Below are 21,925 nucleotides of genomic sequence, written 5' to 3'. Positions count from 1 at the left end.
CGCCCTGACCGAGTTGCGGGGCGTCACTTTGATAGCGCAGCGGGCGTGTGTGGGCTGGGTGATAGTTAGGGTTCCTGGACACTCGGGCTCAACAAGACGAATGACGTGGTGCTACACGTGAACCATTCGATCATCTCACTGTGACAAGTGATCTGTATTGATGCATATCATTCGAACTGGCTTATATATACCTGCTTGTTGTACGAAGGCTTCCGATCGAGATCATAGTCTTGCGCCTCGAGCTGAAGAGAATTATTTCACAAACGCCAAATTCATATCAAGAACTTTCCATCCAAGTGACGAAATAAAGCTCAACAAGCGCAGTTGAGTCTAGTTCACACAGGCCATTAGAGCGGCTAATGTCAATTGAAAATCCAACATAGACATAACAAACTAGACAGCAGCGGAGACAACCTTCACAATTCGACATTGACGGATGACGCCATGGCTTCAGAAGATCTACCAGCTCAAGTCCATGCTCTACAGATAGACGATGATGATAATCAAGAAGAATGGCTTCGCAATGAAGGCGTTCCCTCCTACGATCAACCCTTCATTCAAAAGTATCTTGACGGTCGTGATGCTTTAGTGGCGCAAGAAAAACGACAAAGAAGCGACCATGCATTCCGCGAGACCCTATCGCCAATGGCCGCTGAAGCAGCAGCGATCATTTCCGCCATCCGGTTCGAGGAACAACAGACGCTGTGGAATCCCGCAGCCGAGGACGAGCTGGCCAGATCAGGCAATACTGGAATCTATCCCGGCATGATGTTTACTCTCGCCAAAGGACGTATGGAGCAGAGCAAACTTTGGCAGATCGTCAGGAAAATGCCCAAGGGTGCACTGTTACATTGTCATTTGTCAGCAATGGTCGATCATCGTTGGCTCATGGAACAGGCTCTGAAGACAGAGGGAGTGTGTATCCGAGCCGAGAAAGCACTGCACACAACCGAATCTCGACAGACAGAAGTCTTTCGGTTTGCGTTTGCCAAACCACAATCATATTCCTCCGGACCATCGATATGGTCGTCAGACTACGAGAGCGATAGACTTATCCCTATCGTGCAAGCGGCAGATGCATTTCCTGACGGCGGCAGAGACGCATTCATCACCTGGTTTATCTCGAGAGTCTCGATATCTCCCGAAGAAGCGGTATCACACCATCTCGGACCGAACGCAATATGGGAGAAATTTGTCTCATGCTTTGGGATTTTAGATTCATTGCAAAAGTACGAACCGATTTTCCGTGCTTTCCTGCGGAAGATGTTCGAGCAATTGCACGAAGACGGCGTCAGATGGGTAGACATTCGAACCACCTTCGTGGACACATTCTATAAAACCGGCTGTGAGGAGGCTGACGTCGATCACGAGAACATGCTAGCTTGTCTGGAGGACGAGATCGAATCGTTCAAGTCATCGGAGGCGGGCAAGGGATTTTGGGGTGCTCGCATGATCTGGACCGGTCTCCGAGCCTCAGATCCGCGGAGAATAGTTGAGGACATGAAGAACTGTATAGAGATGAAACTCCTCTTCCCAGATCTCATCGGCGGCTACGATTTCGTCGGTCAAGAGGACATGGGTCGACCTCTTTCCGACATGGTGCCCGAGATTTTCTGGTTTAAGAAGCGGTGCGCAGAAGCAGGAGTGGACATTCCGTTCTTCTTCCACGCCGGTGAGACGCTTGGGGACGGAGACTCTGTCGACGAGAATCTCTTCGACGCCATACTGCTTGGTACTCGACGCATCGGACACGGGTTCTCATTGTACAAGCATCCAATGCTGTGCGATATGGTGAAAGAGAAGCGAATCCTAATTGAAAGCTGCCCAGTAAGCAATGAAATTCTACGGCTGACAGGTAGTATCATGTCACATCCTCTGCCGGCCTTATTGGCCCGCGGCGTCCCGTGCTCTTTATCCAACGACGATCCTTCGATTCTTGGTCAAGGCGCCACCGGAATGACACACGACTTCTGGCAGGCTCTGCAGGGATTTGAGAATCTTGGACTAGAAGGATTGGCTAGCCTGGCCGAAAATAGTGTGCGTTGGGCTAATTTTGAAGACTGCTCTGCCAAGCAGTGGGCGACCGAGATCAAGGAAGGCTCATTTGGGAAGAGCATACGAGCGCAACGGATGAAGGAGTGGGCGCGTGATTTTGAAAAGTTCTGTCAATGGGTGGTATTGGAGTACGGAGCCGACATGGACCTGCTTGACTAGACGTACATTATCGATAAGAAGGTAGACTCTCCAACAGCCAGGTATGGTCGACTAGATTAGCACGCCTTCCATCGTTCTTCGAACGGTGACGGTTTGAGTTCAGCTGTTTGCTGCATACGGCGATGCAGCCCGCAATCTTCCACCAAACACCCAAAGTATGGTAGCTCCTGGGTAGCCGATGATCAATACCAATAAAGCTAGTGCACTATTTCCCCAGCCCCAGCCCAGTCTCTCATACATGGAGGGCGCGAAGAGCGGAAACGTGAAGCCGGTCAAAGCTCTTGCTACAGCTGTTGCGCCGATCGCTGAGGCTGCGTAAACCGGGTACGCATCGATGGTGTATGTCTGCAAGCAGGCCATATTGATGCTGACGCCCATGGCAAAGATCGCGGCCCCGACATTTGGTACGATCCAGTGTAGGCGTGCTTGTGCCGACCAGCCGTAAATGAGGAGGCCGGCCGCAAGGAGGAATGTCGAGACGAACATCAGAGGAACGCGGAATTCGGGAATTGCTTCTTGGTTAATCGATTTTCGTTTCAGACGACGAAAGATTACATCAATCAGGCGTGCACCAATCTGCATGCCGGTGACAGATCCAATCATGATGGAGATGTAGTTTAGTCCGCCAATGCCGGTCGACTCTCCATAGTACTCCCTCCACAGCAGGGGGAACGTTGCCTAAAATTCCGTCAACGCTGGAAGTTCGGTGGATTGACGAGAATTGATTGCAATTGAACACTCACGAGCATGATGTAAATTATTCCATACGTCAGGGCCATGAAAGTTGCAAGAAAAATAACAATGGGCTGCGTGATCAGCAGTATCACAACCCTGACCGAGGCACGCCGCATGACGGCTCCGATACCACGATCTTTGAGCTCGTATTTGGTGTGGAATTTCTCGTTTCCAGTCTCGCGGCGTAATCGTTCGGCTTTCCATCGCAGGATAGTCGGCGCATACGTCTCGGTCAGGGTGAAGAATAGTAAGACTTGAACAGAAACACCAAAGATTGTTATAGCCCAGAACGACCTACAATGAACTTCGTAAGCAGAGTCTAGAAGTCGTTTTCGAGGATGCACCAACCAGCGCCATGTAGTCCTTTCGGTAATCCAGGCTCCCATGAGCGGTCCAAGCGCAGGACCGAGTAAAGGTGCTAAGGTGTATATTGAGACAGCGAGCCCACGTTGCTCTGGCTTCCACAGATCGGACAGAACTCCGCCACCGATAGTTTGAGGGGCACTTGCACCAAGGCCAGCAAGGAAACGGAATGCAAGCATTTGAGATTCATTGTGTGCAAAGCCACAGGCCAGGTTGAAAACCAGAAACCAGCTGTATTAGCATAGGTCAGCACAATGTCGGACTCGAAAATACCTGCAACCGGTAGATATCCGTACATATTTGATACCTGTAACACAATCATACGCCCAAAGATCTCGCTTAGAGGTGCTAGGACGAAGGGCGCAATCGCAAACGCGAGCAAGAAGATAGAGAAGATGAGTTGCGACTGCAGTTGACCGCCTGTGATGTTCAAATCTTTTGCAATGGAAATCTCAGCCGGCGCAATCATCGACGAGACGATCGGGGTCATGAAAGTGACAAGTGAGACAAGTCCTGTCGCCAACCACCGTCGGTGGAACGGCCAATTCTTGGGATTGGACAAGTCCTCGGGGCCATCCCAATCGACCTACTTCTCGTTAGCATGCTGTCTAAACTCATTGTGAGGCAGTCAGATGCTTCACAAACCAGATATAGGTCGGAAATTTCGGAATCCTCATTTTTTCGGTTCGCATATCCCTGCTCAGAAGTCCTGACATCTGCATCAGGAGCACATTGGTCGTTGCCTGACATTGTATGGGCTTTGTCCGACATTGAACAATCGATGGATAATTATCTTGGTGATAAATTTGGAAAAAGCGTCGCAATCAATTTAAGAGGTAGAAGGGGGATAGTGCTCACAGTTTGAAGTCATGATGCCCTAGAACTTTGTACATGAGTGTACCTGATGTTGGCGCCACAACCTTCACATTCTCAGCATCAACAGACTAGGTAGAAGGCGACGTATCAGCGATGTCGGTAGATATGCATCGGCGGGTGAATGGAAGGAAACCATAGACTTGCACACGAAGCCTGTGGCCAGGAAAGGCATACTTGAATTTTGTACGCCGAAGAAGCGGCGATGGCAAGACTACAATGGTCGGACATAAACGGGTTATGCCGGCGACACGGGCACCCAAAGTCCGGCGGCGTGCCGATCATCGGCTGCAGTGCATCTCCCTGCCGACGATGAAAATGCAAAGCACCTGATGACCTTCTCCAAGGTTGGCTTCAATTATTTTGTGAAAGGAACACCCCGGGCCTGCGGCAATGACGGGATTACCGCGATGAATGATGAGTCTTCGTTTGCATCACTGACACCTTTCCATGTTGCGAAATGCTCCGTCTGAGGCGGGCTCGAGGTTGTCCGGCTATCTGAGTATGACTGTATTGTGCCTGGATGAGAACTACCTACCTAGTCAGATAAGGAAATGAAGTGTTTCCAACGGTGTGGTCTGTTGTACTAGAAATGTGCTTTGCGCAGCGGGTGATGGTTCTGTGAGCGACAGTCGATGGCGTCCTGTTCACTTCATCATTGATGCACGACCAGCAACCACTTAACGCAGATCATCGTTGCGCAATTCTTGAAATATCTACTGGACTGTTACCAATCTCTTAAATCAACGAAAGGTGAGCCTGTAAACTGCTTCGATTGTTCGTTCCTCTTGCTTTGTTCACGTGCGCGCATGGACGGGCGCTTCACGCGGCCGCGCGAGTCATGCGTCGGATGACCTCTCCGCTTTCTCGAGCCTCGTACGGATTTCACATGGAGCCCGACTACTATGGCGATTTAGTGATCAACGTGTACAGTATATGATCGACCAGGATCAACACTAGACCGGACTGACTACTGCAATTCTTGTACACCTTTATTCTTACTCTGCACCCGCGACCGATACGTGGGGATAGGCAGCTCACGACGATCACGCCCCAGTAGGACTGGATGTCGCTGGGGTACCCGACTGATTCTGGGCTTCCCTCGAACATGGGGATAGCCCAAGGCGGCGGGCAGGAAATGATGATGGATCACGATGCGACGATGATGATGGATATGGACATTCCTCTCCCGATGGACCTCGATCTCGACCTTGGCGGATCCAACGAGCCACAGATATTCGGTCCGGGACCCCGACCTTTACCCCAACACCCACGACAGCTTGGTGCCTCCGGACCGTCAGGACACACTGGACCACCAGGATTACCACTCGAGCGATCAATGCCAGACAGTCTGGGCAGTGTGCGGACACAGACGCCCAGCGAATCGATCATGCCAGTTGCAGGAGCCGGACCACCTCCAGCCGGGTTTGGCATGGCTCCACCACCTACGTCCAGCACCTTGACGGAATTCACTAAGAGGCGGAATTGGTCACAGCGTATTATCGAGGAAGTGAAAGACTTTCTTCACATTTTGTCGCCAGATGGCAGAATTTTATGGGTATCACCTTCGTGTAAAGCCTTGACAGGACACGACCCTACAGCGATCACTGGAAAATTCATGATCGAATTCATCCACCCGGACGATAGTGGTATATTTTGGCGCGAGTTCAATGAGAGCATAGCCAGCGGGAAGTTCATGCGATTCTTTTACCGGCTCAAGAAAGATGACGCATCTTACGCGATCTTCGAATGCGACGGACATCCTCACATATCTTCTGACGTGACTGGGCGGACAGGCAATCTTGCACAGAATACGCCAGCAGGGTACGGACAAAATCAGCCGCAGGGAGCAACGGCGAATGCAACTGCAACAACGGCAGCCACCGTCACAGACACAAATACAACTGCAACAGCCACCAATTCAATGGGCGGGCTGTGCAGTGGAGTTTTCATGATGGCTCGGCCGTACCCGACGAAGAATGCGGCTCTGCTAGACTCTTTCCTGGAACATAAGATGGAGAATGAGCGCCTCAAAAAGAAAATAGAGGAGCTCAAAAAGGAAGAGGAGGAAGAGGTCGCCGAGCAAGCTAGACTATACCGTAGCAACGTCATCTCGCCGATGCATCCTGCACAATCGCCTATGCGGACTGCTTCGCTGTTCCGCGGCGAAGATTCAATAGCAGAGACGCCTGACTACCAGGGAATGCCTCCGCCCGCCAAGCCATCAGTATCAAATACAGCCCTGACGCAACAAAATCTTAGCTCTGTGATGTCCTCGCAGCGCCCCGACAGCATCGCCGACAAGATGTCGCGATACGAAGCCAACAACACTCATCTCGAAAGCATCGAACTCATGACTGGTCTCCAATACCGGGAAGGCGAGCGAAGTCACGGCATCAGCACAGGCGATCAATCCCCCGCTCTAATCCGCGGTGACGCAGGCATTGCTATTCTTCTTGATCGCGACCGCGACGGCTCGAAGAAAGAGCGGAAGAAGGTCAAGGTCGCCGAGGAGTACGTGTGCTCCGATTGTGGCACACTCGACTCGCCTGAATGGCGTAAAGGTCCCAAGGGTCCGAAGACCCTATGTAATGCATGTGGCTTGCGCTGGGCGAAGAAGGAGAAGAAGCGCTCTGGCGACGATGTCAAAAGCAACCACAGTCCTCCTGGAATGAGTGGCAACTCCGTGTTGGGCGGATCCATGGAGAGGAATCCGTATGGGATCGGCATGTCCGATGCTCATATGTAAACCTGGACGGCAGCTATGTTGATGACTACGACCTACGACGGCGTTGTTGGGGCGGAGAGAGCATTTATGACTTCTTGCACATGGGCGACTTCTTGTGTGGCTAGACTAATCCCTAGTTACCAGGGCTTTTGCGATTAGGACCTGATTTTGGCTCCATATGTGACACGACGAATGAATAGGGGATCGAAAAGGTATTTGGCGTCCTTAGGTGCTCATTGTTGTATTTGGGATTGGTCGGACACCTTTAGAAAACATGACTGCATTTTAACATCTCGGGGCATCGGGAATGATGGCATGACAAACGGGGATTGGCGATGGTGTACAAAAGGACCGGTGCAGGCTAGCAGACCTCATTAGTTGTATACCTCATCGCGTGAGCCCTATGGTATGATTTAAACTCGATCATTGTTTCTTTGCTGTGAGATGAGGTGCAGTAGTCCGGCTCGCTGATCTGCAGTTGCAATCCAGTTCTGCGATTTCGCAGCATAGCCCTCATTTCTAAGCCCCGTTCGTGATCGCTCTATCTGTATGGTGAGAAAGCGTTTGTCCCGGAGGAAGCTCCGAGAGCGGCAGGGAAGGCCGATGCTGCTGAACTGACTCAAATCTGGTTAGAACAGCGAAACCTTCCGTGGACGTACTCCAAACGAGACTGAGCGCTTCATCATCATTTTAACGTTAATACTATCCAATGCGACAAATGACCATCATTTCAACGACTGCCGCCTTTGATCCATGCGCAGAGATTGCATAAGAAATGTTCATGTGTGCCTTTCTGATCTCGCTGAGCATCTCGTCTGACTAATCTGCTCAGTGCACCACCGAAAGCTTTCAAGGTTGTGGACCATGATCCGGCTCTGAGCAAACGCTGGACCCATGCAAGCCCATTGCGCAGAATCAGATGCCCTCATAGAGTTCATGAGCTTGATGTCACTTGGCGTGGAGGTCCGCACAAAGGAAGAATATGGAAACATGTTCGGATAGATTTGCCACCATGCCGCTGAGAATATTTTAAAGAAATGTACATGGTCGCCATTCTAATGGTCTACAGGAGTGCTGTCACTCAGTAAAATGGCGCAATTGACTAACGCTGTGGGAATGCTGATGCTATGTTACGTCGAGACACTTTCTCTGGTTGTCATCTCGCAAACAAGGGCAAACCGTCAGGCTTCAGCGATCGGGTCTCTTGTGCAGATTTCTCATTTCGAGTCTTTTGCGCTCAATGGTCACAATAAGGGTCAGATTAGAGACGACAGAAGTTGTTCGTTGTCTCCCGAGTGATTGCAAAGAATCGGCAGGAATTGTTCGGCCTCGCTGATGGTGGCTATCTCTAACCATTGTTTTACTCGTCCGATGTGACAGCTTTTCATCAATGGCACAAGGCTTCGACATCCCGAGTTTCGCCTGTCTGTGACACGTTTCGACGTCATCGCTCTATTCTCCAAAAGACCACGAATCGCCCATGGATGCCCTGAGCCTCTTCACATGAGGAGAGCGCGAGTCAGGTGGAGATGGCAATATCGTGCGATTCTGCCTTGGCTTCAGTCGCCAAGACGCTGCTCAGAAAGCGCTGTGATGATGATTGTATCGTCTCTAGTCATTCCGCAAGGGCTCAAAATCGCGCAGTTGGTAAAGGCTACCTTCAATCCCAACAAAACCCGCCAGTCGCCGTCACAAGCAGATTGCCAAGGAGTTGTCCCTCATTGAAACAGCCTGAGCTCAAATGCTTGACCAATAGGCTGTCAGCTGATTTCATTTGATGGACCCGACGTTTAGAAGTGTGGCTTGCTCGGGCGTTGATTCCGAAAATCTCCCGGCTCCCATCCAAGGCTACGCGGCTATTCACGTTCTTCTCAAGTATGGAAATACCTACTGGGACACCTGACTGGAATTCGGCGTCTTCCTTGATCCGGACACATGGGTAGTGTCGGGGTAAGCCAAGAGATTGGCGGTGTTATCAGCGGTTGGGAATTTCGAACTCAACGAAAAAGAGCACTGGAGATCGTGCACGATGGGAGATGGGCTATAGATCAGAGGCTCGAGAAGACCGCTCGGATCGGAGCTTGACAAGCCTTGGATACGTGATCGCAAACCTGAAGATGTGGTTCATGTATCGTCATACCATGAGCACGATTGTGCTTACAGACGTGCAAGACTCACTGACTTTCAGTATGTAGAATGCGGCGAAGTCGTTCGGTACAGTAATAACCTTGTTGAAAAGCAAGGATGGTGGCGGCGAGGTAGAGCCTTCAAATGCCTACTACAGCCGCTCTCACGGCGACAGGCCATGCACGATCGTGAGGGTCTTCCCACTTGGGAGAAGATGTAGTCTGGTATCTGTGGATAGACTAGCCGGTCCCGAAAATATCAACCCGCCCTGTCTACCCCAGACTTTGTCCTGCCACGCGATGTCCACGGGGCGTTCGCGCGAGCAACGATCTCGAACGGCGCAGCTCCATTTCGAGACGGACGCCGTGCTTGGCAATGCTATCAGTCGGAAGTCCCGCATTAAAGGAATTCCCGCAGTTAATATCAAAATGCAAGTAGCTCAATTGAAGGTTTCTGCACCTTCCGGGTGCCTATCTCTTCTATGTTTCGATTGCACCATCGCTCGTTGATACGTCTTGCCTTGGTCACTATTGATGGATGGGAGGCTGGTAATGGTACATACCCCGCAATCAAATCGCCCGCTTCAGTCCGGGGACCCCACAAGTTCATGGCTACGACCAAGACCGTCAGCCTTGGCATGTAACACGTCTGGGACGCCTTCACGGAGCTCTGGATCACATCGACTTCGAGAACTGGATTTCAGTACAGCAAATGTGCAACCTTCTTGGAGTTTGTCTTCGTGTTGCGGCGCTCAGTACGAGGCGTTTCCAAGATGCCAACGCTGTTGATCATGCAGCATGGTGAAGATATCACCCCGGTCTGCTCCGTGTGGTGTGCAGAGGCTATTGGGACGATGGAGTCATTTCGAGCGTGCCTTGCTATGTCGCGATGGCAAAAGTAGAGATATAAGATTGGGATAGTCCGCGCGAAGTCATGAGAGAAATCTGTATCGATCAGATTGGTAAATCCCCATCAATCACATTTTCTTGACCTTAAGTTTCATCATTGTTCTTGCTCACCCATCATGGCCACAACCAAGGTTGATGAGAAGACGATCGTCTCTCATACTGAGACCCTCTCTCCCACTCAGACCAATGATGATTTTCTTGAGAAGCTCGACCGACAGCCGACGTTCGATTACTCCGGTGCCCATCGAAAGACGGACCCCAAAGAAATCAGGCTTGTGAAGAAGCTTGACTGGTACATCATGCCGATGTCAGTCTATCGCGTGTTAAGAAGGATTCAATGGTCTTTCCATCTGACGTGTCTCCAGGTTATGGTCTATGTACTGGTTGAACTATCTTGATCGGAATGCCATCGCGCTGGCTCGCTTGAGCAGTCTCGAGAAGGACCTGAACTTGAGCAGCGCGCAATATCAGACCTGCGTCAGCATCCTGTTTGTGGTAAGCATCATAAAAAAGATGACAAAGTTGGCCCCGCATTCAGCTGATCTTCATTTCAGGGCTACATTCTCGGCCAAATTCCATCCAACATGCTCATCACAAGAGTTCGTCCATCATATTATATGGCTGGATGTATGGCGCTTTGGGCTGTTGTCTCCACACTCACAGCTGTCAGCAAAGACTTTACTGGTCTGCTTCTGACGAGATTCTTCCTGGGAGTGACTGAAGCTCCTTATTACCCCGGTGCTCTGTACATCCTCGGAATCTTTTACACCCGGAAAGAGATTGCCACGCGTATCAGTATCTTGTACACCGGAAACATCCTGGCAACTGCATTTGCGGGCTTGATTGCTGCCGGCATCTTCAAGATGGATGGTCTGGCCGGTCTGGCTGGCTGGAGATGGCTGTTCATCATTCAGGGCATCGTGACGTTCATCATCGCCGTTGGATCTGCTTTCATCTTGCCCGATGACCCTCTCCAGACTCGCTGGCTCACCCAGGAGGAGCGTGAGCTTGCCAATGGACGAATTCTTGCAGACACCGTCGGCGCGAAGGGACACACCAGCTCGTGGGCTGGACTCAAGGAAGCCGCCAAAGATCCCAAGATCTGGCTTTTCTCGTTCATGCAACACATGCATCTCGCAGCTAATGGCTTCAAGAACTTCTTCCCTACTGCGGTCAAGACGCTTGGCTTTGACACGACCATCACTCTCGTCCTCACCTGCCCGCCTTACCTAATTGCTGGAATCATCAGTATTGCTTGGTCGTGGAGCTCAGGCCACCACAATGAGCGGACGTGGTAAGTGATGAAATATTGATCAAACTCACGGATACGTCAAAGGCTGACTCAGTATTTGCGCAGGCATATCACAGCTTCAAAGGCAGTCGCCATCTTTGGCTTCGTGCTCGGTGCCGCCACACTCAACACAGGAGCGCGGTATTTTGCAATGTGCGTCTTCGCCATCGGAACATATGCAGTCAACAGCATTATTCTTGGTTGGGTCACGGCGACTTGTGGGCAGACGAAGGAGAAGAAAGCTTCTTCGCTCGCCATCGTGAACACGATCGCGAATGCATCCTTCATCTGGACTCCAGTAAGCATTAACGATTTACATCGACGCCTTCCGGAACGAATCGCTGATCAGTGTCCAGTATCTATGGCCGGTCTCAGACGAGCCGCGTTACGCCATCGCAATGGGCTCAAGTGCAGGGTTTTCACTGGCATGTGCCGCGTCCGCATGGGTCATGAAGATCTGGCTCAAGAAGCTCAACAAGGGAATCCGACAGAATGCAGACGAGAGCATCTTGGCCTTTGCCTATTGAGGAAACTAAAGCTCTGCACAAGGATTTGTCTGCGTTTCCACGCTGTGTGAATGGAGATCGTGCGATATCTGGTAATGATCAAAAGGACTAAATCAGATTGTCGTCGAAGTTGCCCTCATGGATTCCTGGACTGCTCCGTGATGCGCTGTAGTATCGCCTTGATCTCGAACAATTGTCCGGAGAAGGCTCACAGAGTCACGGCGCAGAAACGCTGAAACAATGAAGCAGATGCATCTGTCAAGCTCTTGCAAGCCTTATGGAAGGCTTGATACGTCAGCACTAGCGCTACTAACGCACAACTTCAGCCGATCTGTAGAAGCAGTATCGTTGCAAGTTCAGTGTCGCACCTGACAGCTATTAAACACGCTCCGTGACGTCTTTAGAGTCTGTATTATTTCCTTGATGAACGATTTGTCCTTGAGATTCGCCTTGACGATGCTATAAATTCGTTGCCTCAGTCATGGAAATGGAAAGACCGAGTTCGTATCCGATAGAGCACTCAACGAGGAAATGTGCCAGCTGCATGCTGCCTGCTATGTGAGAAGGTGCGCGCTGTGATGTGCTTTGCTTGATCGTATTTGACATTCCGCTCTTTGATACCGGTTGCTGGAACGATGGAACACAATGCCAGCGAACCCACGAGGAACATCTTGAACCCACAATTCATATTTCGAAGATCACACAGGGGACATTTGGAATGCGCTAGCGATTCATTCTCTTTGTTCCCAGAGATTCAAGGTAATCTGGCTTGGCGCACGCTGTGATTTTCTTTTGCAATGATGCGACAATCTCTCCATCTCAAGGCCTTCGATCGCCCTCACAGGCAAATTCGTCATGCTGGAATCCGCGACGGCTAGCATTACTCAATTTTGAAATTTGATCCGTTGCTCGTACGAGTTTAGACGACGTTCTCTTTGTCACAAGGCGTCAGGCGATGAATATGATGTCAGTGCATTTTGTTGGCGACGAATCGACAACGCCCTTAATCCCTGATGATCCCGCCTCCAAGTCGTGGGCGAGGAGGAACATATCTTCGACGCACATAACAGTCCCTCAATGCTCGACCGTTGCCACTTCTCAGTCTGCACATCACATCTGTACCGAACATTTGCACCGAAGTCGACTGCGGATAGGGCTTCGCGACCGCCGACGGAACTTTCGGACCGTGCATCGCTGTCCAACTCCTTGGCAGCGCCTCCATCGGGAAGCCTCGCCCCGGTTTGGCCTTTGGCGTCTCCTCCTCCGTCATCCGCGGATCTTGGTGTGAATAGTCATCCGTATTCTACACCACTGTTGTCGGACGATTTCGTCAATCAACATCACGGTAAAACCGCTCCTGCCCGACCAGACCGCGAATTCACACTGGTGGGTGTGAGGAATAAGGGATATCCGCTCGTGATGACCAGACGTCTCTGCCAAATTCTACCTCACATGCGTGCAGATCTGATCGAGGATCGCTGATCTATGAGATCGGACAGAACATCTATGCTGCCTCCCTGTACCTTCTTCACCGTCGCCGCTGTGGCCACAACTGTCGCCCCACTACTACATGCCTGCCGCATCAATCTCGAGATGCGCCAGGAATGAGCCAAACATCGAGCAACCCGTCTATTTTCACGCCGCGGTCTGAACGCAAGATATCCCAATCTGTGACGTCGTTGTCCTCGGATACTCTAGCAGTTTCAGCCAAATCGGAGCCTTCTCGCCCTTCGACACCCGTCGCCGAGCGCACACCAGGAGCGCACGCTGATTCAACTGCCGACTCAATCATTCCCAAATCGTCTCCCGCCCCAGCGACGCCTAGCCAAGAGAAAACCCAACCATCGCGATCGATATGGACAACTTTTGTTGACCACAGCTCAACGTCTGGGCCAGCGACAGCTTCACATACCCCGAAACACCGCCGAAGCGTGGGATTTCGCGCGCTCGAACCAACACCACAAGCGACGGAAAGAGCTTCGTTCGGGTCCGTTACGCCGACTGCACCAGCGCCTACGAGCATACTGTCGAAACGCAAACGAGACGGCGATCACAATCTGTTCATTCCAGGCATTGGTCATCGCGGCCCTACGTCGGAGCCCTCTCAGAAACGGCTCCAGTTCCAAGCGCGGCCCAAACATACTCTGAGCGGCACAAACTTTGGGCCCCTACGAAACCTGTTCGAGCCGCTTGATCAACCGACCTCGCCATTATTCTTTAGAAACCATCCTCAATCACGGCCGATTCTGCCGCCGCGCTTCTCGAGCAGCGAGGCGGCGGCGAGAATGTTAAGTACTTCACGCAGTGAAGACAGCCACGTGAAGACGGTGAGCCTGGCTAGAGGGACAATAACCTCCGCGCACCCCAGTTCAGGACCGACCAGCGCCCCTTCGTATCATCGCCACAGCGTAGAGCGCGCCAGCACCGGACGTAGTCACAGCCCCGAGAGTATTGGTAGTAGGGAGTATACCGGAGCGGGGCTGCTTAATTCCACCGGCATCGCGGAATTACTGGAGCAGGATGAGCGGCCAACATTCATCGTAGACCTAGGGGATGGCAGCAATTATGGAGAGCATACGGCGTTACATTTGCTGTTCGCGAATCCGGCACTGCGTTCGTATGATGGCTTGCAGAGCCTCTGTGCAGGCGTATATCCGGATTCAGCCTCGCCCGGTCAGGAATCATTCCTGCAGTTCAAGGTGTGGCTCTTGGGTGCGGCAGTCAATGGTGAAAGCCTCAATGTCTGTCTCCCACCTTTCACCTATGCTAGCCTGACCTGGAACTGTTCCACGGTACGCAGGCGATTGCGGATCATCAGTGGCGTATTTGGGTCCACAAATTCCGCATTGCAAGATTCAACGCGCAACAGCGTTCCACCTCATCAAAGAAAATTGAGTCTCGAGCCATTGCATGAGCCTACAGACTATTTCGGGGGCACCCGTCTTACCACGATTCCTCCGACGTCTGATAGTGCGAGTAGCTTGTCCGCCGAGGTCGTGGCTACTATCGAGCAGGTGCCACCGACAACAACGCCATTTCCTATCCCTTTACTCACCAGCAATGGCGAAATGGACATATCACCTGCCGGTCAAATACAGACGGCAGGACCACAAGATCACAATTCATCAGTATCTAATGGGCCGCAACCAAGTGCATCGCACGCCGATTTTCCTGGAGACTATGTGCATGATGCCGAGCAATACGCACTGAGTCTCTTGCGGACTGAGGAGATGGATGCACCATGTTTTGATTGGACCCGTTTACCTGTCTCCGATAACATGCCAGAGCATATCAAATTCGCACGCAGCATCGACTGGAGTTCTACAAGCCTGGGCCCGATCGAGAACTGGAGTCCTGATCTTCGGCAGATGTGCAATCTCATCATGGCTTCACCGCATCCGGCAGCCATGTACTGGGGCGATGATCTCATTGCAATTTACAATGAAGCTTATGTTGTACTCGCCGGTCAGAAGCACCCTTCTATGATGGGCATGAGCTACCGTGTTGCGTGGGCTGAGATCTGGGACGAAGTTAAAGACGTATTTGCAAATGCTAGAAGCACTGGAGAAGCCACCATGAAAGACGATGATTGTCTCTTCGTTCGACGCAGCGATCTCTTGGAGGAGACCTACTTTTCTTGGTCAATCATTCCAATGGTTGGCAGTGATGGCAGCGTCATGGGTCTCTACAATCCCGCCTTCGAAAAGACAAGACGCAAGATCGCTGAACGACGCATGCTGACACTACGCGAAGTAGGCGAGAGAACTGCCTCCGCGAGAGATGTGAAGGGATTCTGGGCCGAGGTGCTTGCTTCTTTAGCCCTAAATGAATACGACTGCCCTTTCCTCTTACTGTATTCGGTCAGTGACGACAGCGACAGCGACACAAGCAGCATGCATTCCAATTCCACATTTGGATCACGACAATGCTTGTTAGAGGGAGCCTTAGGTGTGCCCGACGATCACCCGGTCGCCCCACGGCAAATTGATTTCAAGGCTGGGCAGGAGGGCTTCGGTCCCATCTTCAGAGAAGTCATGAAGACAAATAAGCCAGTGCTTCTCGGGACTGATGCTCATGAGCTGCCGAAAGAGCTGCTAGCAGGCCTGGAACCTCGCGGCTTTGGTGACCCGCTTAAAGCTGTGCTCGTTTGTCCGATTTATCCCACCACGACGGCGGAAATCGTATTGGGCTTCCTCGTGCTCGGTGTCAATCCTCGACGACCTTACGATGATGATTATAGCTTGTTCGTACAGCTCCTGGCTCGACAACTTGCAACATCTCTGGCATCTGTGGTGCTATTCGAAGAAGAGATTCGCCGAGGACAAAAGGCCGCTCAACTTGCAGCTTTGGATCGCATTGAGCTGTCCGAGCAACTCGCTGCACGGACGCAAGAAGCAATGGAAAGTGAGACAAAATTCACGCGCATGGCTGAGTTTGCCCCAGTCGGCATGTTTATCGCTGGCAGCGACGGCAAAATTACTTTCGCCAATGATACTTGGTATCACATCTCGCGGGTCTCCAAAACATTGCAGGGGCCTGATGAATGGATGGATGCGATCATGGTCGAGGACAAGGCATATGTCTCATCGCTTTGGCATGACCTAGTGATTAGTAAGAAGTCTGTCAATGGCGAATTCAGATTCAAGGCTCCCTGGCACAGTCGGACTGGAATCAAGAGCGACACCTGGGTTCTCTTCTCTTGCTATCCTGAGACGGACGAAACTGGTCGCCTCAAAAGTATATTTGGTGTCATCACAGACATCAGTCAACAGAAATGGGCCGAAGGATTACAAACTCGCAAGATGGAAGAAGCTGTGGAATTGAAGCGCCAGCAGGAAAACTTCATCGATATGACCTCCCACGAGATGCGAAATCCCTTGTCGGCAATTTTACAATGTTCCGACGAGATTGAGCTTTCCTTGAGTCGATTGAAGAACAGCGGCACCACTACAATGTCAGAAGAAGTGCTCGCCGGTTGTCTGGATGCAGCGCAAACCATCAGACTTTGCAGTCAACACCAAAAGAGGATTGTGGACGATATTCTCACTTTGAGCAAACTTGACTCGCAACTCCTGCTTGTGACTCCAGTTGACGCCCGGCCTCTCGATGTCGTCGAACGAGCCTTGAAAATGCACGAAGGTGAGCTACAGGCCAACGATATTCAGATGAAATTTGTCGTCGATATCTCTTTCCGTGAGATGAAACTCGACTGGGTCCGTTTCGACCCCAGTCGAGTTTTGCAGGTGCTCATCAACTTGACGACAAACGCAATCAAATTCACGAGCCCTGAAAGCAAGCGAACCATCACTGTCACGATTGCGGCATCGAAGGTGAAGCCTAGCACGAAAGCTGATGCGCCTGTCAAGTATTTCTCGACCCGCAGCAAAAATAAGGATGCCATGAAAGATTCTGATTGGGGTGAAGGCGAGCTGGTATACATCCTCTTCTCGGTGCGAGATACTGGGCGGGGCTTGAATCCTGAGGAGAAGAAACTACTCTTCATGCGCTTCTCACAGGCTTCACCACGGACACATGTTCAATATGGCGGGTCGGGGTTGGGCTTGTTTATTTCACGCGAGTTGACAGAGCTACAAGGAGGTGAGATTGGCGTCGAGAGTGAGGCTGGGAAAGGTTCCATCTTCAGCTTCTACGTGTCTGCGCGTCGCACATCGACTCCAACGGTCGACACCGACGGCGCTACTGGCCAGAAACGAATCCCGCTCAACTCTGACCAACGGGGCAATAAAACAAATAGCCGTCTTCAATCTGCGGGCACGGATGCCAAGCTCGATGCTGCTGCAATTACTGCTAATATGGTCAAGAAGGTACTCATAGTGGAAGACAACCTTGTGAATCAAAGGGTACTGCAGAAGCAGCTCAAGACATTGGGCGCCGAAGTGCATCTGGCCAATCATGGCGGTGAAGCAATTGAACGGCTCATGCAATCCACTTATTGGAAAGACGACCGCCCTGCCAGTGAAAAGATCGACCTGGGTGTAATTCTAATGGACCAGGAAATGCCAATCATGGATGGTCTGACATGCACACGTCGCATCCGGGAATTTGAGGCACAGGGCAAGCTCACCGGCCACGTGCCCATCATCGCCGTGACTGCAAATGCTCGACCGGAACAAGTGCAGACGGCCATGGATGCCGGAATGGTAAGTTTCTCACAAAATCTCACACCACTCATGATGTAACCCCAATGCTGACGGTAGGATTTCGTAGGATGATGTCGTATCAAAGCCCTTCCGCATTCCCGAACTTCTGCCTAAGATCGAGGAATTACTAGCTCGTTATGCTGCGACATGAGCGTAGACCCTGCGGAGACCGCTCCTGACATACCTGCTGTCGAGGGAGCACACTCCTAACTCATTCTCTCGCGTAGCGCTTGCGCGCCCACTACCCGTCTTTCGGGCCCTCAATTGAGTCACTGGCTCTTGACAGCCAGCCCACTCGGCCGCTAGTGATGCACAACATGGTGCTCAAGATCGAGGCGTCCTGCATGGCTTTGAAACCATCACACGGCCGATGTGCCATGCAGGATCCCGACACTATAGCATTTTGCACGAACACGATACAGTTTGATACGCGCCTGCTCGCTTCCCAGCAAACAGCTGTAGATAAGTCGGCACTGGCCACAGAGGCCGAGTCACCGCCTCGGGATGGGCGCGACAAAGTGCTTGTCAGCCTGCCGAGCTAGACTATTGTGACGGACTATTCGTCTCCCTTTTCAGACCAGTTGTTGGATGAATGCATGTAATGTACCTTACGGCGGGGCTCGATTGCCCTGCTCTTGATGCTTACGAAATTGTTTATGAACATACCTATCTGTACATAACTATGGCCGGTTCATATGTCTCAACACTTACTGCTAGTAAGAATCATCGCCAATCCCTTGTTCGTTCAAGGTATCACCATTCCCGGGGCGACGGGCTACGTCCTCGAGCCTGAAAGCGCTCGAACTAGGCTCCCTGATCAAAAGATCAGATGCGTACCCTTCCACGAATCATCATATGTTCCCTTGTCCTAGCTGAGAACACGGTGTTTGCGGGATGCCACACTGTGCGCGATTCCTTCCGTGACCTTTCTCACTTGGCCCCCACCACCAACTGCGCCACGTCAGGATCTACAATGACGTTACAGACTCCTGACCCACGGACACCAAATGCTTCCCACGGATACCGTGAGCACGGATCGTACAGAACTTGCGGCGCTGGCAGGAAACCCACAGCTTCGGGTCGATCTTTCACGTAATAGACTCGTGCGGCATAGCAGCGATAGGATCGGCCAATGGCGGGATGAAAACTACTGCATCTTTCCTGTCGCTATGTAGTAGATGCTGACGACAAAAATCACGCTGCCCGCTCATGCCACTGTTCCGGCTGTACAGTAGTTTGGGAAACTTTGCAGTGCAGTAGTCTGGCGCCGACATGGATCGTCGCTGGTGAGAAGTTTTTGCGAGAGATAAACTAATGCGGAGGTCGATCGGGCGTGCTTTGGATTAGGTCCCTAGGCTTCACTTTGGATTTTCTTGGGGCAAAATGTAGCGTTCGAGATGTACCATTGCATTGGCGTGCGAGAGTGAAGCGGACAGTGGTTGTTATTGAATTCCCGGGTTTTTCTTTCGCACGATGTACTGAGTGACAGATCTACCTACCCTGCTGTTTGCGATTGTAGAACTTCCAAGGTTTATAGATTCGGCTTGATACACTACGCTTTTCATGTGCGGCCAGCGGGAGACAGAGTCAGGGTGCAAACGCTCACGGAGAAAGAACAACCGTGTTACCGACAGAATCACCCCGCCTACCTAGTTACATATATATCATTCTGATCTTGTTGATAACACCTTGGTTGTCCATTGGATAACCACGATTTCCTGGCAAGATGAACGTGCAGTTCGAGGATATGATGCTCGTCACATGTCGTTCGTACCATGCACTCAACTGACGCAGTTTCCTGCGAGCCGCTCGCCGTCAAGAGTACCGACGTTTTGCGGACCCGGCAAGACATCTGAAGGACGGCAGATGCTGAAACCAAGGCTTCTCACATCAAATGTGAAGTGATGCATGTCACGCGAACGCATGGCGCTGAAACACCTCCCCGTCACCTAAGCGAAGGGATCGACATGACGATGATCCTCGACGGCCAGCAGTGATCCACTGACATCGGATCAGGGCTCTTCCGGGCGGCGGCTACTGCTGCAAGGTGGGTGTGGACAAAGTGGCTTCTTGCAATGTTGCAATAACGTCCACGATGAACGAGTGGTCATGCACACTTATACAGATTGATGTGTGCTACATGTTGACTCCTCCCAGGCGCGATGGTCAGATTCGAATGCTGCGTTTACGACAACAAGTCGTGATCATCTTCCTACCGTTTCGTGGGAAGCGCGGGCCGAGTGGCCGGCTTGTCCACGGGCTCGAGTTTGAGGTACCGACACCTGGAATAGCAGAAGCAAAGCACGCGACGAAGATGATGATGATCGTTACCTTGTGGCATAGGTCAACACAACACATGTCATCTGGAATGGCTTCGGATTCGCTTCACCTCAAGCTCAAGGGGACGGTGTCGTGGGTGTTGGTCGTTATCATATATGGAAGGTGTGGCCGGATATTTCTGGTCCAGACTACAGTCCTTGAAACCAGGACTACCCCAACAGATCATTTATGTTCGGAAGCTCTCGTGCTCGGGCACAATAGACAGACAATCACGAGGAAGAATATTGAGTCAAAGCCTCGGAGGCGAGTTGACCCAAGGATTAGCCCAAAGGATTTAGCGGGCGCAAGGCCGCGAGCCTTTCTGCAGATCTTTACCGCTACTATCCTGACATGCATGTCATATGTAAGGACACGTTTGTAACAGTTCCTCACGGCCAAAGTGACTGATAAAGGTGAATTCCGAGATAGACAGCGACTTACTTTGAGCCCGAAGACATGCGAGCATTGCATTTACACCATTTCTTAGTCATCCTGATGGTCGCACTGTCTTCGGCATCGGTGGGGTCTATCACATTCGGACCCGAAAAAGCTGAACACATCTAAGATTTCCCATAGATCGATCCCGTTAAGCGAAGGGAAGGGAGGGGAGGGCGAGAGAGACAAAGCAGGAGAGAGACCCACCCAGGTTCCACAGTGTTGGTAGCAAATCATGCTGGCCGCGGCGGGCGCCCCGAAGCAAGCCGCATCGTCATTCAGCTGTGCCTCTCTTTCTACCAACTTGGCAATCGCGCCGTGCAATGCAGCATGGTGCAGACAAATTAGACTAAAAAAATGAGCGAAGGATTCGCTCTGTCAATAATGTACCGTTTGTGCGCCTGTAACTGTTCGCTTTCCCACTTGCGCCGTACGACTAGGACTGCATTGCCCCCGGCACAAGCTTTCAGGCTAAACGTGTCGTTCATCGAAATCTCATCCCGCACGTCGGACATGCGGTTCTTTCGTGATGCTGGAAGAGCGGTGAAGCAATTCCGGACGAAAATTTCGGGGGGACACTTACAGTACGGCATGGGGATCAAGAAGTACAGTGAAATCATCTCGGAAGACGATCTCTATCTGGAGATCGGAACGATTGACTGCCCGTCCCGATCTCCCGTTCCCATGCCGCCTCACATCTGATCTGTGCTCTTGTGATTGGCGCGATTCACACGTGAGGGTCCGCATACGTGCAACACGCCCGGATTCAGCTCGAGAATGTGATGAGTGCGAGGAGCCGGTGTCCATCACCGTCCCCCTCGGCAAAAGACAGAGGAGTAACTGTATCAAGCGGGCAAAACTACGCCCGCACGTGGCCCAGTCCTGTCAAACATCGAACTTTTACGCCCGTCCTGGTCCATCACTAGAATTCCTGTATTTTTCACACTAAATTGCTCCGTGTGCCGCTTGCGCGAGTGGGCGTGGCAGCGCGGATCTCTGCCTCTGCCGGTAAAGCGCTTGCATACGGATCATGGCAAGCTATCTCGTTGGACCCGATTTCTTCCACGCTGGACTTATTAGCACATATCCGTGAGGCAAGCTTTGCGCTCGAGAGGTAGATAGATGTGATAGAGTCAAATCGTGACGGTATGTGGGTTTGAGCGCGCAGGATCAAGTCAATCAGGAACTTTGACTCTAGTCCATTCCGTATGGGAAGTTTTAGGCGAAGCCCCATCAGCAGCAGCAGTGACATACTGCTTGCTATT

The 21,925-nt window shown here is 51.6% G+C and overlaps 7 protein-coding genes across 7 annotated transcripts; 5 read left to right on the top strand and 2 right to left on the bottom strand.

Moving 5' to 3' along the window:
• Positions 1–138: 138 nt before the first annotated feature.
• Positions 139–2,435, top strand: K489DRAFT_393222 (Metallo-dependent hydrolase). The gene has a single exon (XM_033606765.1). The coding sequence runs from the start codon at positions 445–447 to the stop codon at positions 2,212–2,214; it is 1,770 nt and encodes a 589-aa protein (XP_033462445.1). The 5' UTR covers positions 139–444; the 3' UTR covers positions 2,215–2,435.
• Positions 2,314–4,062, bottom strand: K489DRAFT_408071 (MFS multidrug transporter; the record flags this gene model as incomplete). The annotated part of the gene is made up of 4 exons (XM_033607430.1): positions 2,314–2,892; positions 2,958–3,543; positions 3,609–3,898; positions 3,958–4,062. The coding sequence occupies 4 exons, from the start codon at positions 4,060–4,062 to the stop codon at positions 2,314–2,316; spliced, it is 1,560 nt and encodes a 519-aa protein (XP_033462444.1).
• Positions 4,063–5,079: 1,017 nt separating this feature from the next.
• K489DRAFT_377956 (uncharacterized protein) lies at positions 5,080–7,422 on the top strand. The gene has a single exon (XM_033604282.1). It carries the CDS (start codon positions 5,294–5,296, stop codon positions 6,932–6,934), a length of 1,641 nt encoding a protein of 546 aa, XP_033462443.1. The 5' UTR covers positions 5,080–5,293; the 3' UTR covers positions 6,935–7,422.
• Positions 7,423–9,946: 2,524 nt separating this feature from the next.
• K489DRAFT_156810 (uncharacterized protein) lies at positions 9,947–10,439 on the top strand. The gene has a single exon (XM_033599269.1). The coding sequence runs from the start codon at positions 10,065–10,067 to the stop codon at positions 10,344–10,346; it is 282 nt and encodes a 93-aa protein (XP_033462442.1). The 5' UTR covers positions 9,947–10,064; the 3' UTR covers positions 10,347–10,439.
• A 90-nt stretch (positions 10,440–10,529) lies between these two features.
• On the top strand, positions 10,530–11,935 carry K489DRAFT_377954 (MFS transporter). The gene is made up of 3 exons (XM_033604281.1): positions 10,530–11,242; positions 11,306–11,537; positions 11,596–11,935. The coding sequence occupies exons 1-3, from the start codon at positions 10,566–10,568 to the stop codon at positions 11,764–11,766; spliced, it is 1,080 nt and encodes a 359-aa protein (XP_033462441.1). The 5' UTR covers positions 10,530–10,565; the 3' UTR covers positions 11,767–11,935.
• Positions 11,936–13,349: 1,414 nt separating this feature from the next.
• Positions 13,350–18,057, top strand: K489DRAFT_408068 (uncharacterized protein; the record flags this gene model as incomplete). Its single annotated transcript, XM_033607429.1, has 2 exons — positions 13,350–17,906; positions 17,974–18,057. 2 exons carry the CDS (start codon positions 13,350–13,352, stop codon positions 18,055–18,057), a joined length of 4,641 nt encoding a protein of 1,546 aa, XP_033462440.1.
• Positions 18,058–20,065: 2,008 nt separating this feature from the next.
• On the bottom strand, positions 20,066–20,463 carry K489DRAFT_377949 (uncharacterized protein). The gene has a single exon (XM_033604280.1). The coding sequence runs from the start codon at positions 20,262–20,264 to the stop codon at positions 20,073–20,075; it is 192 nt and encodes a 63-aa protein (XP_033462439.1). The 5' UTR covers positions 20,265–20,463; the 3' UTR covers positions 20,066–20,072.
• Positions 20,464–21,925: the final 1,462 nt, after the last annotated feature.

This window comes from Dissoconium aciculare (genome assembly GCF_010015565.1).
Source record: "Dissoconium aciculare CBS 342.82 unplaced genomic scaffold K489scaffold_3, whole genome shotgun sequence".
NCBI classification, from domain to species: domain Eukaryota; kingdom Fungi; phylum Ascomycota; class Dothideomycetes; order Mycosphaerellales; family Dissoconiaceae; genus Dissoconium; species Dissoconium aciculare.
This window is presented reverse-complemented; position numbering and strand designations above follow the sequence as displayed.

Bases quoted from the DNA above. Each gene is read 5' to 3' on its own strand.
- K489DRAFT_393222 (XM_033606765.1), top strand. From the start codon at position 445: ATGGCTTCAGAAGATCTACCAGCTCAAGTCCATGCTCTACAGATAGAC.
- K489DRAFT_377954 (XM_033604281.1), top strand. From the start codon at position 10,566: ATGGCTGGATGTATGGCGCTTTGGGCTGTTGTCTCCACACTCACAGCT. The intron at 11,243-11,305 runs GTAAGTGATGAA...GTATTTGCGCAG, and splicing joins CACCACAATGAGCGGACGTG to GCATATCACAGCTTCAAAGG. The intron at 11,538-11,595 runs GTAAGCATTAAC...ATCAGTGTCCAG, and splicing joins CATCCTTCATCTGGACTCCA to TATCTATGGCCGGTCTCAGA.
- K489DRAFT_377956 (XM_033604282.1), top strand. From the start codon at position 5,294: ATGGGGATAGCCCAAGGCGGCGGGCAGGAAATGATGATGGATCACGAT.
- K489DRAFT_156810 (XM_033599269.1), top strand. From the start codon at position 10,065: ATGGCCACAACCAAGGTTGATGAGAAGACGATCGTCTCTCATACTGAG.
- K489DRAFT_377949 (XM_033604280.1), bottom strand. From the start codon at position 20,264: ATGTGTTGTGTTGACCTATGCCACAAGGTAACGATCATCATCATCTTC.